The sequence below is a fragment of the Brienomyrus brachyistius genome, chromosome 22 (genome assembly GCF_023856365.1).
Source record: "Brienomyrus brachyistius isolate T26 chromosome 22, BBRACH_0.4, whole genome shotgun sequence".
In the NCBI taxonomy this organism is placed as follows: Eukaryota; Metazoa; Chordata; class Actinopteri; order Osteoglossiformes; family Mormyridae; genus Brienomyrus; species Brienomyrus brachyistius.
In genome coordinates this window covers 5,817,180-5,832,428 of record NC_064554.1, presented here as the reverse complement: position 1 = coordinate 5,832,428, position 15,249 = coordinate 5,817,180, and the positions used below count along the sequence as shown (strand labels likewise).

At 44.8% G+C, this 15,249-nt stretch overlaps 2 protein-coding genes across 6 annotated transcripts; one reads left to right on the top strand and one right to left on the bottom strand.

The window, feature by feature from the left end:
* The first annotated feature begins 3,469 nt into the window (after positions 1–3,469).
* LOC125718043 (germ cell nuclear acidic protein) lies at positions 3,470–9,665 on the top strand. 4 transcript variants are annotated; one of them, XM_048991524.1, is made up of 6 exons: positions 3,470–4,602; positions 8,455–8,537; positions 8,835–8,903; positions 9,090–9,144; positions 9,245–9,281; positions 9,369–9,665. In XM_048991524.1, exons 1-6 carry the CDS (start codon positions 3,882–3,884, stop codon positions 9,400–9,402), a joined length of 999 nt encoding a protein of 332 aa, XP_048847481.1. In that variant the 5' UTR covers positions 3,470–3,881; the 3' UTR covers positions 9,403–9,665. The 4 variants fall into 4 exon arrangements, with proteins under 4 accessions (XP_048847481.1, XP_048847480.1, XP_048847479.1 ...); XM_048991523.1 differs by having other exon boundaries at positions 8,452–8,537; XM_048991522.1 differs by having other exon boundaries at positions 8,449–8,537.
* Positions 9,666–10,982: 1,317 nt separating this feature from the next.
* On the bottom strand, positions 10,983–14,658 carry rcn3 (reticulocalbin 3, EF-hand calcium binding domain). Of its 2 annotated transcripts, none has more exons than XM_048991525.1 (8): positions 14,568–14,658; positions 13,913–14,146; positions 13,594–13,787; positions 13,149–13,321; positions 12,917–12,977; positions 12,741–12,832; positions 12,502–12,609; positions 10,983–12,111 (listed from the first exon to the last, which is right to left on the bottom strand). In XM_048991525.1, the coding sequence occupies exons 2-8, from the start codon at positions 14,134–14,136 to the stop codon at positions 12,004–12,006; spliced, it is 960 nt and encodes a 319-aa protein (XP_048847482.1). In that variant the 5' UTR covers positions 14,137–14,146; positions 14,568–14,658; the 3' UTR covers positions 10,983–12,003. The 2 variants fall into 2 exon arrangements, with proteins under 2 accessions (XP_048847482.1, XP_048847483.1); XM_048991526.1 differs by having other exon boundaries at positions 10,983–11,171.
* Between the last annotated feature and the right edge of the window lie 591 nt (positions 14,659–15,249).

Here is a 15,249-nt window from a genome sequence, read left to right as displayed (position 1 = left end):
ACTTAATCGTGTTTTGTAAATATTTGCAACGCTAGAATTTGATGGCTGCAACGCACTCAACAAAAGGCATATTTACCGTCATATTGCATCACCTTTCCTTTTGATAACACTTTTTAATCATTTTGGAACTGAGGATCCTAATTGTGGTAATTTTGCAAGACTTCAGCTGCTCAACAGTCTGCAGTTTCCGTCGTCTTCATGATGCGCCGTCCATGTTCAATAGGAGATGGATCTGGGCTGGCAGCAGGTCAGTCGAGCGCATGCACTCGGCGTCTACGGAGTCATGCTGTTGTAGCCTGTGCAGAATGCGGTGTGGCACTCTCCTGTGGAAATAAGCATGGACATCGCAGGAAGAGACGTCGCCTTGATGGCAACATATAGTATGTCTCTAAAATCCTTATATGCTCCACAGAGCCAATAGTACCTTCATACACATGCAAGCCACCCATGCCGTGGGCCCTGATGCACCCCCATACTATCACAGATTCTGGCTTTAGCGCCTTTCTCTGATAGCAATCTGAATGGTTGGTTTCTTCTTTTGGCACGCAGAGTAAGATGCCCGTTTTTTCCATAAATGAGCCGAAATGCGGACTCATTTGACCACAGGACCCGGCTCCACGGTCTTTCGGTCATCTGAGATGAGCTCACCGGCGTTTCTGCATAGAGTTGATGTATGGATTCCTCCTCGCATAATACAGTTTCAAGTTGCATTTCTGGGTGCAGAGACGGACTGTATTAAGTGTCAATGGTTTTCCGAAGTACCCCTGGGCCCAGTTGGCTGTATTTGCCACAGTAGCTTGGCAGTTTCTTAGGCAGTGCAACCTGATGGCTTGAAGATCACATGCCGTCAACAGTGGTTTCTGACCGTGCTTTTTATAGACTCTCCTTTCTCTGAATCTTTTCACAATATTAGGCCGTGTCGATGTCGCAAGACCTACATTGTCTGTGATCTTGCTTTGAGGATCGTTCCTTTTGAATTGACTAACAATTCCCTGATGAATTTGTTTGAATCCTCGTTTAAAAGTCTGAACCTTTGATGGATGCCGCTTTTATACCCAGTCGTGGTACCTCATCTACTACCAACTAGCCTATTTAATGTGGAGTCCCCCAAACCACTCTTACTGGAATATCCTGTGCACCATTTTATTTTAACCGTGTCCCAGCTTTTGAAGTGTTGCGGCCATCAAATTCTAACTGTGCATATATTTACCAAACACGATTAAGTTGATCGGTACGATTGCTGAAAACCTTTTCTTTGTACTTTTGTCAGGCAAACAACGATTCACGTGAATTTACGAATCTCAGACTATTCTTTTTATTACATTTCAGAGAACATCCCAGTTCTTTCGCATCTTTATGGAAGCTCTCCGTTCATTTCCATGGGAAAAACCATAATCTCAAATATGACACTTTTAACCAATATCCAAATGCAAGACTTTTTAAATTTTTTGACACAGATCCTCAGGAGTTAAGGGTGCTGTGACTGGGATTAGGGTTTTTCCTATAGAAATGAATGGACGGTCCCCATTTAGATAGGTATGCCAACGTGTGTGTGTGTGTGTGTGTGTGTGTGTGTGTGTGTGTGTGATGGCATAAGCAGGTGCAGGCTTCATTGTAAATAGAAATGCCAGATGGAACAGTATATCTTCAGTTTACATTCTGCATCCTTGGGGGGGGGGGGGGCTTAATTCTAAATTGGTTTGTCACTTGGGTTTTTTTTTTTTTTTTATTCATCTTAAAAATATATTTCTTTACTGAAGCTTGGTTGACTTGTTGACTTTCGCGCTTGTGTTTGGAAAGCCGCTGTTTTATAAGCTTATAAAGCAAACAAGAAAAACTTTATACAAACTCTGTGTCTGTGAAAGTGCAGCAGCATGTGGAGGGGGAAGGCAGTGCATGTCCAGATCTTTTCAGACGTCCTGAAATGGAAGCCACACCCATTCATGTGCCCCCCCCCCCCACATCGCTCTCCGTATCCCCACCCAAGGCCTTGTCATAGCCTTAAATGGGAAGGGCAGAAGATGGGCGCAAGGATGGATGATGTAAGCATCTCAGAACACATCCCTCTTCATTCTGCCATGGAGCGTGAACATGTATGAACATGTCTCCTCGTTGGTGTTTTGACACTTAAATAATGCGGGTCTGCCTGCCAGATCGCCCGCACCCCCCAGGCAGACGCTCTCTGCGGCCTGGCTCTGTGGGGAGGCGTCTCACTCTCTGCGAAGATCCCACCTTAAATGAAGACAGGAGCGACCTGCGTGTTCCAGCACAGGAACACAGCAGCGGGGCGATATGTGCAAGCGGAGCCCCTCTGAAGCAGACTGACAGGAACATCTCGGCGCCATGTGTCAGGCATCTCCACTTTCAGCCACACTGCACCTTCTGCACACACATTCCCTCCATCTCATTTAATCAATGTTAAGCTGAGGGTATCTTTAGTGCCCAGAAGGTGTCAGAAAGGGTAAGGGGCAGTCGAGAGTGCTAGGGGCAGAGAGCCGCGTGCGTTGTGGGTAAAGGTGGGCTGCAGCCCAGCAAGGAGCCCCCCCCCCCCCCACACTGTCCGATTTTAAAGGGTCCCTCTTTTTTATTGTGCCATGAGGAGTGTAACGTGGCTCCAGATGCAGGAGGAGGAAGACGAGGGTGAGGCAGGTTGGGCCAGAGTTTCAAAAGCAGGTGAAGCTGAAGAGGTTATATTACCCTGACTCAGAGGGGCGGGGGAGGGGGGGGGACTTTAAATAGACACCCCGCTACACTCAGCTGTTTTGGCAGCATGGTCTAGGGAGGGGAAGGGTGGGGAGAGTTAAGAGCGTCAAAGCTCTGTGTGTGTGTGTGTGTGTGGGGGGGGGGGCGGGGGGGGGTGTAAGCAGTGACTGTGTTTGGACAGGGGACACCTGCAGCCGTAATTATTAATAGTGGGTAATTAAACCCAGACTGTAGTACTAATGTACTCATCCTCTTCCTCTTAAAACATATACAGCGTTTGGTATGGGAGTGTGCAGGCCATCCATGACTTGGGAGCACAATGACCTTCTGAGACTATGGCAGTCAAAATGCCTGTTAATTGACTGGACATCTTACTATCATGGCGTCACCTACTGTCAGGATTTTTGGCTACTGGTTGCTCCAGCTTTGATCCTCAATTGCAGGCCTTGCGTGCAGCTGGAATGTGAAATCATCCCTTTGAGGGACAAACGCCCCTGTGCCTCTCTGCCTCCCTGGCTCTCGCTGTTGTCCTGCCTCCCCATTGTACCAACCCTCCCCCCTCTGAGTTTTATGGCCGTAAACTCCCATTCTAGCTTTCTTGAGTTAAACTCAAACTTTAGAAGAACCCCCCCCCCCCCCCCATCTATCCCTGTCTCCCCTTGTGTGATTGAGTTAAGGACAACGTAAGCATAGTCACTACATTTGCCCCTGTCAGTCATCCAAAGCCCCCCCCCTCCACATCTAATCTTACCCCCGCTTTTCTCTCTCCTGTCCGGCTCATATTAGTCGGGTCGGTGTCTCGATCACCAGCCAGCTACTATTGACTCTCTTATATTACTCGTCCTTTTAAACTACTAAACTCTGGAATAAGAGGGAATTTTGGTCTTGGTGCTGCTGTCATATTTTTTGAGCAGAAGTAGGATATTTTCCTTTGAATGTGTCCATAGTTCTTAGGAAAGTGTGGTCAAAAGGAGAACTGAATCAGCTGGAAAAATTCTTGTATAAAAGCCTAAACTAGGTGTCTTCCACTGAGGAACATCGCTGTGATTTCACTGTCTCTGTTGGACTGAGAGAACTTGAGTGAGAAGAGCTTGTGACACTGCTGGACTTTGGCACTGTGTGTATTTCAGCTTTTGGAGGAGATCCACCCCCAAGAAAGCCTCACACCGTGGTCCAACATGGCTGCCTTCAAAACGTGCTTGTTGGCGCTCCTGCTGGCTCTACTCTGTTCCTTCCAAACCCCTTTGGCTCCTGGTGCTAAAGCTCAGGAATTTGGTTATAGTGAAGACCACAGAGATGATGATGATGATGATGATGATGATGATGACAAGAATGTAGAACATGCAGGTGACGATGACGACGATGACGATGACGACGACGATGACGACGATGATGACGATGACGATGACGACGACGACGATGACGACGATGACGATGATGATGACGATGACGATGATGACGACGATGATGACGATGACGATGATGACGACGATGATGATGACGATGATGACGACGATGATGATGACGATGACGACGACGATGATGATGACGACGACGATGATGATGACGACGACGATGATGACGATGATGATGATGACGACGACGATGATGATGACGACGACGATGATGACGACGACGATGATGATGACGACGATGATGATGACGATGATGACGACGATGACGATGATGACGACGATGACGACGACAAAGACGATGACGACGATGATGACGATGACGACGACGACGACGATGATGATGACGATGACGATGACGACGACGATGACGATGATGACGACGACGACGATGACGACGATGATGACGACGATGATGACGATGATGATGACAAAGATGATGACGATGATGATGAAGATGATGACGACGACGATGATGATGATGAAGGTAATTAGTTTTCTTTATTCTTCTCTGTCACCTTTACCACTCTTCTTTCTGTCTTTCTACCTCTTCACTGGATCCATGGCCTCACACCATTCAACTCTCTCACTAACTGTTGGGAAAGGAACTAGCAGTTTCTCAATTTTACCAAAAGACACAGTGGTGTATTTAATCTCCTGTCACCCCTTCCTCATTCTCACTGTCTCTCATTTTCTCTGTATCTTTTCCCTACTAAATAGAAAAGTGAGCTCTCTGGAATTTGAACTGCACATCTGGAACTGAACTGTTGAAGTCCTACATAGATATGAGGTTGGGACTGCAGTGGCTAGCAAAAGAGAGCCAGTCATCACAAACCCAGTGCAATATGTATCAGATCAGTGATTCAACGAGTTCAGACCATTATGTTCTTCAAACGAGTTTGTTTTTCTGTCCTGTTCATCATTTGTCACTTTTGAAAGACAGAGAGACAGTGAGATATGATAGGGATGAGAGAGGTGAGATTTACACCAAAAGGGAGCTGAGGAAAGTTACCATTTAACCTCAAAGATTTCCTCTCTCTCTTTCTCTATACTCTCACTCTCTCTCTCTCTCTCTCTCTGTTTGTGGGGGCTTTTGATTCACCCTGTGCTCAGATACACCTCAGATATTGGAATACATTGAATCCCTGTACATCTTTTGGCTGTGTCTCTCCATGTAAACAGCATGTCTGACTAAATGTTTTTGTAATACGACACACTTATCAGCTTTTCATTTTGTCAAATTATCATTTGATCAGACAATTGTGAAATGGAAGCTGGAAACATTTGCTTACAGATTCAGCTCAATTAGTCCAATTTATTATACACCAAAGCTACATTACATATAAGGCCTGTTGAAAATTGTACGACTGTTCTGCAAATATTGTCTTATCCTTTATGATGTTTTAATGAGAGACTGAATTTTTCATTGACCAATTGACTGGATGATTACCTGATACTACTGGAGCAGAACTAAATGGGCTGTTTTACCTCAGTTTATACCTCCTTTGTCTCTGTCCTTGTACACTAAGGGTTAGTTGAGAATGTACCTTTCTCTCCCCAATTTTCCCTATCTAACTTAGACACAAAAACATCTCCTGCTAAGCTTTAAAGAACGCAGGGCAATGTGATAATAAGAGATATAGTCATGTCTTTGTACTAGATAGAGATGGATCAAAATGAGAGAGGTCTGAAGTCCAAATGACATGTCTTAATGCTTCAAATACAATGTTACATGATGATTCTCAGAGCTGTACTTCATGGAGTGATGTTACTGTTGGTGCTGATCCACATGTTCCAGTATTTTCTGTCAACGTGTCCTTTCAAAGTGATGATCAGCACAAAAATGCAGATGCAGTTTCAATACTGTAATAAACTAAATGATCACCAGTGACTCTACATGCAGTTATTTCCTCCCATTCATGATCAGAGTGACTCTACATGCAGTTACTTCCTCTTTTGCATAATCATCAGTAACTCAATATACAATGACCTCCTCCTGTCCATAATCACTCGTGATTCAACATGCAGTTACGTCCTCCCATTCATGATCATAGTGACTCCACATGCAGTTATTTCCTCCCATTCATGATCATAGTGACTCTACATGCAGTTACGTCCTCCTTTGCATAATCATCAGTAACTCAATATGCAATGACCTCCTCCTGTCCATAATCACTCGTGACTCAATATGCAGTTACTTCCTCCCATTCATGATCATAGTGACTCTGCATGCAATTACTTCCTCCAGTCCATGATCACCAGTGACTCTGCATGCAATGACTTCCTCCTATGCATGATCACCAGTGACTATGCATGCAGTTACTTCCTCCCATCTGTGATTACCAGTGACTCTCCATGCAGTTATTTTCTCCTTAGGACAATCATCAGTAACTTGACATGCAGTGACTTTGTCCTGTCCTTGGTTGCCCCTGACTCAAAATGCAGTTACTTCCTCTCATATAAGATCCCCAGTGACAGTGAATCTTAATGCAGCTACTTCCTCCCATTCATGATCATCAGTGACTCTGCATAGTCACATCCTCCCATCATTGATCACCAGAGACTCTCCATGCAGTTACTTCCTCTCATACAAGATCCCCAGTGACAGTGAATGTTAATGCAGCTACTTCCTCCCATCCATGACCATCAGTGACTCTGTATGCCGTCATGTCCTCTCATCAATCATCACCAGTGATTCTGCATGCAGTTGTCTTCTTTTCCATGATCACCAGTGACTCCACATGCAATTGCTTCCTCCCATCCATGGTCATCAGTGACAGTGACTCTTAATGCAGTTACTCCCTCATAATCACCAGTGATTCTGCATGCAGTTACTTCCTCCCATCCAAGAGCACTAGTGACCAAACACGCAGTTATTTTCCTCCATCCATCCATCCATCCATGCACCCATCCTCTGAAACAGCCCAGGATGGGGCACCAACCCATCGCAGGGCACATTCACACGCCATTCACTCACACGCACATACACACCTATGGGCAATTTGACAACTCCAGTTAACCTTACCATGTTTTTGGACCGTGAGGGGAAACTGGAGTACCCAGAGGAAACCCTATAATGACACAGGGAGAGCATGAAAACTCCACAGATATGGAATCCCGGCAGAGATTCAAACGCTGGTCCCAGAGATGTAAAGTGGAAGTGGTAACCACTGCACCACCATGCTGCCCCGCATATTCTCATACAAAATTACAAGTAACAGTGAATCTTAATGCAGTTACTTCCTCTTGTCCATGATCACCAGTGACTCTGCATGCATTTACTTCCTCCTCTCTAAGATCACCAGTGACTCTGCATGCACTTATGTCCTCCTCTCTAAGATCACCAGTGACTCTGCATGCACTTACGTCCTCCTCTCTAAGACCACCAGTGACTCTGCATGCACTTACTTCCTCCTCTCTAAGATCACCAGTGACTCTGCATGCACTTACGTCCTCCTCTCTAAGATCACCAGTGACTCTGCATGCACTTACGTCCTCCTCTCTAAGACCACCAGTGACTCTGCATGCACTTACTTCCTCCTCTCTAAGATCACCAGTGACTCTGCATGCAGTTACTTCCTGTCATGTCATCCATGATTACCAATGACTCTGCATGCAGTTAATTCCTCCTGTCTAAGATCACCAGTGACTCCACATGCGCTTGCTTCCTTCCGTCCATGATCACCAGTGAGGGTGACTCTTAATGCAGTTACTTCCTGCAGTCCACGATCACCAATAGCTCTTAATGCAACTACGACCTCCTGTCCGTGATCCTTAGCATACAAGAAAACACAAGATTAGAAACTGCACAGCTGGAGCTATTTCAGAAGCAGCAGGATGAAATGAAAATGACATTGTGGGTGTCTTCAATAGACAAGCAGACAAAATCTGTGTTCACTGTACTCGTGCATGAGTATTAGTGCGACCGAGTGTCCATGTGTTTGTGAATGTGGATGACTTAATAAAGAAAAGTCATATCTACTGCAGCAAATCTGTCAAACGTTTTGTATGGCATCACTCAATATTATCATTTGCATTAAAATGGGACATGAAAAGACAGGAAATTAAACATCTGTACATTTGCCCCTGTGTGTTGATCATGTGTTGACAATATCATGACACCTGCAAATGTCTATCTATATATGCGGAATGATACTATGGATCACCCACTTTCAGCTTCTTATCTTGAGCAAAGTCATGAGGAACCCTGTAGGCCTTTTGTAGCATAGGGTATCCTGCACACACACACACACACACACACACACACACATATATATGTATATATATATATATATATAAAACTATTTCATTTACATTTTTTTTTCAGATGATGATGATGATGATGATGATGATGATGATGATGATGATGATGATGAACCATATGAAAAAGGATCCCTGTGTAGTTTCTGCTCATTCTGTGAGGTAAGAGCTGCAATTATTTATAAAAATGGTCTGTATCTATTTGGGGTAATCATAGAGCATTAACCTCTCCATCCTTGTCTGCTTCTCCCTTGGTGCTCTCTCTCTCTTGGTGCCCCCCCTCTCCCCCCACTTTCCTGGTCTCTTCTCTTCCCTCTTTCTCCCTCCATGTTTCCCCATCTCTCATTTTTCCTCTCTTCCATTCTGCCTGACCCTTCCATATATTGTTTCGACTGTCCATTTCCTCCATCTTTTTCCCATGCTTTTTTCACACTACCCCTCTCTCTCGCTCTGTTCCAGCACTGTGATTCTTGCGATAAGTGTCCATGTAAGGAGGGAGACAAGTCTGCACACTGCGAGCACTGCGATGTGAGTCCCGCCCCAATACTAGTACGCAGCACAGCATAGCGAACGCTGGTACACACAAGCCGCGGCTACCTGACCCCTCACTTGATTGGCTAAACATTGCAGTTTTATATCCAGCTGGCTGTGTGGTTGTGACTGACATTGATGTTTGTGTGTTCGGCTTTTAATTTTGTGCATTTTTCGCCCTAGATGTGTAAATTCTGCAATATCTGTCCTGCCCTTTGTGAGACTGTTTGCAAACCAGGTGAGTGAAACACGTTTGTTCATATTTGAGTATAATGTGTATGTCGATGCCTAACTGTATACTAACTAAGTGTGAATGTATGCTTCTGTGGCGATTTCAGGTGGCTACGTGGATGAACTGACAGGAACAGTCTACCAGTAAGTTCTTTTAGAGCATTTAAGTTGGAAGCCGACCTAATGTTCTAGGGTCCCTGTTAATCTTTCCGTGTCTCTTTACCTCTTCAGAACAATAGCCCGTGCACTGGAGGGCGGACAATAAAGCCCCTGCTGCCACCATGTGGCCGAAGAGGAAACTGCAGCCAACCGATTTTATTACTTTTAGTGTATAATAATTTATTTTTTGTTTTGTGGTTTTGAAAAAATATAAAGATACAATCTTTACAAGGTTTATTTAAAATAAATAACTTTATTGTGAAGTGTTAAGTTTTAAACACACGCTGAAAACAGAAACTAAGTCTTAAAAAACTCTTCAGGTTTGAAAAGGAGATTCTAGAAAATAAAACGATTAAGTCTTAAAAGTAAGCAGTTTATTTTCTTTAATTTCTCTGTCCTGTTTTCAATTTCGACGTTTAACAAATTGCATACCCGCTTGCAAATAATATATAATCAGTAACACACTTTCCAGTCATTGTCAATCGACAAAATATAGATGCTTCTTAAATACACAGTGAAATGTATTTACAACCAATAGGAGGGAAGCATACAATCACCCATTATAAATAATCTAGGCTGCAGGAGAACTGGGGACCTATGAGTGAGACCATTACAAGGCGGGTGATGATCAGTTGACCAAAGTGCAACGGACCCTCGCTGTGGGATCATCAGATGAGAATCGCCGCTGTTTAAAGTCCCGTACAAAGGTCAAGTCTGAGCATTAAGGCACATGACTACTCCCATATGAACAACTGTGCCTAGAGTACCACGCAATCTAATTTTATACAAACCTTTCAGATCTCTCCTACTATCACCGAAGTCGATGACTGAAAAATCGCTCAGTGGGATTACTGGACATTTTATTTCAGATATTTTTATCGTGATGGATCATAAGGAACATGACAGTAAACTCCCTAACTTGGAAACGTAAATCATTTGTCCTGACAATTATAGATTCACACCACCAGATGGCACTCCAGTAACACAAAAAGTGAGCGGAGAGTCGTCAGTCCGAGCCAGAGTTTGATAAGAATGTTTACTGGTTCCCGTATCACTTAGATTACCACGTCTTTTTCTTTTATTTGTTTTCACATACCACTTCATAGCGGATTGGAATTATTGTTGTAATAATAGAGCGTTAGATCAATGAAATTTTAACGTGAGCTTCTAAATGGTTGCTCCAATGCACATAGTAACAGCCAGATCGTTTATTCCCTATGAAGGCCTTTATGCCACGTGTCCTTGTGATTGGTGGCCTTGACCTGAGTCCTGAGGCTCTCTGTTGTGTTACATGCCGTTACTGCCAGCTTCAGGTCAGCACAGCCCCCTCTCTGGCAAGACGACCCACACACTCACACGAGGTCACCACGACTCCAATGGCCCACAGTGAGCCTGAGTGGCTCACATCATGTGACCTCCTCCGCCCCAGTTAATTCAAATGTCCCAGTACTTGAGTGTGGAATGTTCTGATTCCATCCTTAAACAAGGGAACATGGCAGTCGGAATGAACTGTGAGAGGTTCTGCTGTGTTCAATCGCTCATGGTGTCAGTTACGCATGCAGCAAGAGTCAAATATTTGGGTTAATAAAGCTGTAGATGTGACTCTCTTGTCCTTCAATGAGACCAACATACCCATGTGTGTCATTACCATGTGTGATGCACAGAAATGGAAACAAATACCCAAGAGAAAATCAGTAATGGTTTATTAGCCAGATAAAATCAGACAATATGTCCACATTCTCCATCCCCAATGAAGTGTGAGGCCAGTCAGAGCTCATCGTGGACATCTGACAGAAGAGTCCCATAGTCAGTCAGGGTGCTGACAGAGAGGAACTGTGCTTTCTCCAAAATCTCATCCAAAGACAGGCGGCCATCCTGAACAGAGGCGGAAAATAGAGCTAACCAGCCACAGCCACAGACACAGACTAAGCCTCACAGTTCAGAGACTGCAACCTGCACTTTCTCACAGTCAGCACAGGGGACATTTCCAGTCCAGGACCTTGGAAAGATCAGTTCTACCTTCCCATCTGCACTTTATATCCCTACTTACTAGATTTGTGTTCAACTAAACGCAATTGTATAAGGAAGTTACAAAAAACCATATAGGAACGCGTATGAAAAATGGCTTTATTTGATATTTGAAAGTGGGAAGCAGTAACTGTCTTCACATTGTGTCAGGCCTGTCTCTGCGTTTGCTGTCCCAGCAACACCGTGACTGTGCGCTGTGCTGCTATCTGCTCTCTGTGGTTGGTGTCAGTGCAGTCTGAACCTACCCTGACCCCAAATGCCAGACTGGCACCTGTAAACTGCATTTATTATACCGCTCTGCCGGACATGTTCTGCGAGCGGCAGAAATGCTCCATCCCAGCCAGCTTCCGGCTCCGTGAATGTCAGCAGACCGACAACTGTTTATGATGCAAACGATATAGTGCTATATAACTGTGTTGAACAGGACAGTAATGTCATTGCGGCGGAGTACAGAGTGACAGCAAACTGGCATGCATTTTGGGGTATGCAAAAATACACAAATTGCTGTCTGTATCACGCCTTTTTGGCTGACCCCCTTTATCTGTGATGTGATAACACCCTCCCCATAGACTAACTCTGCCTATACATCAGTGATTGACCCTCCCCCCCAATACACAATGAAGCTCCCCATATACCAAAACCCATGGTGTCCCTAACCCCGCCCCCAGGTGTGACATCATCAAAGCTCATCGTGCTTCTTAGTGAGGTCTTCTCCGTAATTGGTCGCCTGGCTGCCCACAAACATGTTCCAATTGGCTAGAATCTCCTGCTTGGTGATCCGGTCATCCTGTTCACTCGGCGAAGCCATGGCGACGGCAACGAAAGAAGCCCCCCACAAGCCACCGGCCAATCGGAGTCAAGAGAAAGAAGGCAGAAGAGATGATTGGCAGCTCATTAGAATCACAGGCTGTGACGAACATGAATTAGCCAATTAACCAAGAATATTAACAGAGACAGACTGAGGACACATGATCAGAGAGAGAGAGCTACACCCCTGATCTGGTCTGATCTGCACTATTTGTGCAGCTTTCCTTTATAATTACATTGTTATAATGAATTATGAGACCGACTGTGGATTCCTGAGTAGCAGCAGTAACTGATGTGACAGAAATGAAGTATTGGTGGAGGGGAGCTTTAGTCTACATTAAATTACAGAGGGACGGGCGAGTGAGGTCACCTTGTCTGCGTCCGTCTCGTGGATGAGATGCTGAGCCTCGTTATCTGCGTGGTCCACCTCTCCTGGCAGGATCCATTTGGACACCTCAGCGGCATCAAGAAACCCATCCTGAGTGGGAAGAAAAGATGAACAAGGGTCAACACGGTGGAAGGAGACTGAAATTAGTGTTTGGGACTGATTCTAGACACGAACAGGCATTCGTGTGAAGCCGTCATCTCCAACAATGGGCAAACAAATACCTTGTTGATGTCCCTGAACTCCACAAAGTGGTTCTTCTCGGTCTTCACCCAGTCCGGCTCACTCTCGCTGTTCTCCGGGGTGAACATGTCACCTGAAGGGGACGGTGGGGTTCAGTGCTCGCGCTTCACCTGTTCTTCCCCTGTGGGTGGAGAGCGGTGGGATGCTGATGTCTCACCTATGTATTCCTCCAGGTTTATAAGTCCGTCTCCATCTTTGTCGATATCCTCCACTGTTTCCTGGAGAACAAAGAAGGGACAGCATAGATCATCGGATCATAGTGTGATGGTGCAGTTCTGGCCTGTCGTCACAAGGGGTGGAGCAGTTAAGCAGCCTAATGATAATCATTCTATATGCATAGTGAGACAACACAATTACAGCAGCCCACCCCCGTCTCCAGCCCGACTGACCTTCACCACGATGCTCTTCATGTGATCGTACTCCTCAGGGTGCAGGAAGGCTGTGAACTCCTCCTTGGTGGCGATGCCGTCCCTGTTGATGTCCGCAGCTTTGAACCTGCGCTCATCCCTGGCCAGCATGGACTTGTAACTCGCCTTGTCATCAACATCATCAAACTCTTCATCTGCAACAGTCAACAAAAGTCTCGACTCCCATTTCTAACAAGACAAGGGTCGATGGCCACCTGCCCCTGCCAGACCCGTCTACAAGGACACTCAGCTCTTCTATATTTACTCTATTCCACCATTTTAATGTTTTATTATGCTTAATGAGATGACATGCCTTAGAATGTAAGGTCTGTATGGGATAGCAGGCGGTTCCCAAGAAGAGCATCTGATACAGAGAGATGATGTGTCAGGGCTCAGTGCTGCCGCCCTGCTGGCTCTTCTCTCTTACCCAGGTAGTAGCCATAGGTGGTATTCTTATACTCTTCCCAGGCCACTAGTCCATCCTTGTTGAGGTCATACTCCTTCCAGTGCTTGTCCACATTCTCCTCAATGTACCTCCTCTGCCGGTGCTTGATCCACTGGTGCAGTTCCTTGTGGCTGATATAGCCATCAGAGTCCGTGTCAATGCGATCCACGATCTTCCTGCCAGACCACACAGGGAAAAATGGGAGCAAGGAGACGTCAGTGGAAGAAGTCATTCTGCTGAGTTTGGAATATCTGGAATAGGGAGCACTTTGCAATAACGTCAGTGGTAAGAGCTGAGATACCCCAGTCTTTCTTTACTCTCCTCTGGGGTCAGCTGGTCGAAGGTCTTGGCCTCCTCTTTGCCCAAAAACGCCTCATGGTCGTACTGATAGCCGTGTGTGTCGTCGTGCACGTGGTCGCTCAGGTCACCATGGCGATGTACGCGCTTTTCCTGGGCAGGGACAGCTATTGCCACCGCCAACAACAGTGATAGTGATATTGTTCTTAGCAACTGCATCAGCATCATATTTCCTTAGCTGCAAAAAGTTATAACAAAATGCACATCATTTGTGAGTTATATACAAACAGTATGAAGTAACTTTTTAAGGCAGGTCTGAACGATGCACTGGCAATATGAAAAGTGATAAGCAGCATATTTTTTTTTTACATCTACAGTATATTAAAATCACAACTTGCATTTAATTTTCAAAACAAGGCCTTCCTTGTATATTTTTCGCGTAATTTACTTTTTTTTCTCCAAGTAGCATCTACATTCCTTAAAGTATTGTTGAAAAGTGTGTATTCCATATACACTTCGCATATAACAAAATTAATGATGCGTGTTATGATCAATCAAAGCAAATATTAGATTTTATCCATATAACATCCATCTGTCCACCCGCTTACTTCGTACAATGTCGAAAAGAACAGTATATTTTTAAAAAGAAAATCACTTACCAAATTCTCGTCCAACCCAACTTCTCCCAGATTTTTTTGACCTGCACGCGTTGGCAGTCCTACTGTCTCTTTAAATTCTATCAGGGCGTCGTCTTTCTCCTTATCCAATAGCAATATTGCTATGAGAGGTAGTACCCAATGGAATCAGAGAAGGGGGAGGGACTGGCCTTGGAACAAATTTCAATTGGTCTCGAAGCGCCACGTTGACACGCGCACGAGCACTCAACCGCGGCGGCGCGCGTTGAGTCGTGTTGCGGCTAAGGGGTACGATAGCAATACTGGGTCGATCCAACGGAAGCGAATCACAAAGAGCGGAAGAACATAATGCGATGCGAGAACACAAAATGTAGAATAAAGTAAAGACTAAAGTACGGATAGTTTAGTGAAGTAAACAGACAACGAAACAATTTGTGTTATTCTAAGAGGAGTCCGCAGAGGGCGCCATACATTACTTTCGTTATTGATTTGGGCATGTCCCCACTTGTAAATATAGTTATTCAGCCGAAATTACCTTCGGACACTGATAGGTATAACTGATATTTATTATTCATTGTTTTGACACCTGGAATGCGGTGTTGAATCGGGTTCCTTTCTGCGCAGGAAAGTACTACAGTTATGTCATTCCTATCCAGTCTGTCTTAATCACCAATGTATAGCTATAGGCTTATTTTTACAATAAAGA

Bases quoted from the DNA above. Each gene is read 5' to 3' on its own strand.
- LOC125718043 (XM_048991521.1), top strand. From the start codon at position 3,882: ATGGCTGCCTTCAAAACGTGCTTGTTGGCGCTCCTGCTGGCTCTACTC. The intron at 4,603-8,442 runs GTAATTAGTTTT...TTTTTTTTTCAG, and splicing joins CGACGATGATGATGATGAAG to ATGATGATGATGATGATGAT. The intron at 8,538-8,834 runs GTAAGAGCTGCA...GCTCTGTTCCAG, and splicing joins GTTTCTGCTCATTCTGTGAG to CACTGTGATTCTTGCGATAA.
- rcn3 (XM_048991525.1), bottom strand. From the start codon at position 14,136: ATGATGCTGATGCAGTTGCTAAGAACAATATCACTATCACTGTTGTTG. The intron at 12,610-12,740 runs GTATTTGTTTGC...CTTCCCACTCAG, and splicing joins AGTTCAGGGACATCAACAAG to GATGGGTTTCTTGATGCCGC. The intron at 12,112-12,501 runs GTGACCTCACTC...CCGAGTGAACAG, and splicing joins ACGAGACGGACGCAGACAAG to GATGACCGGATCACCAAGCA.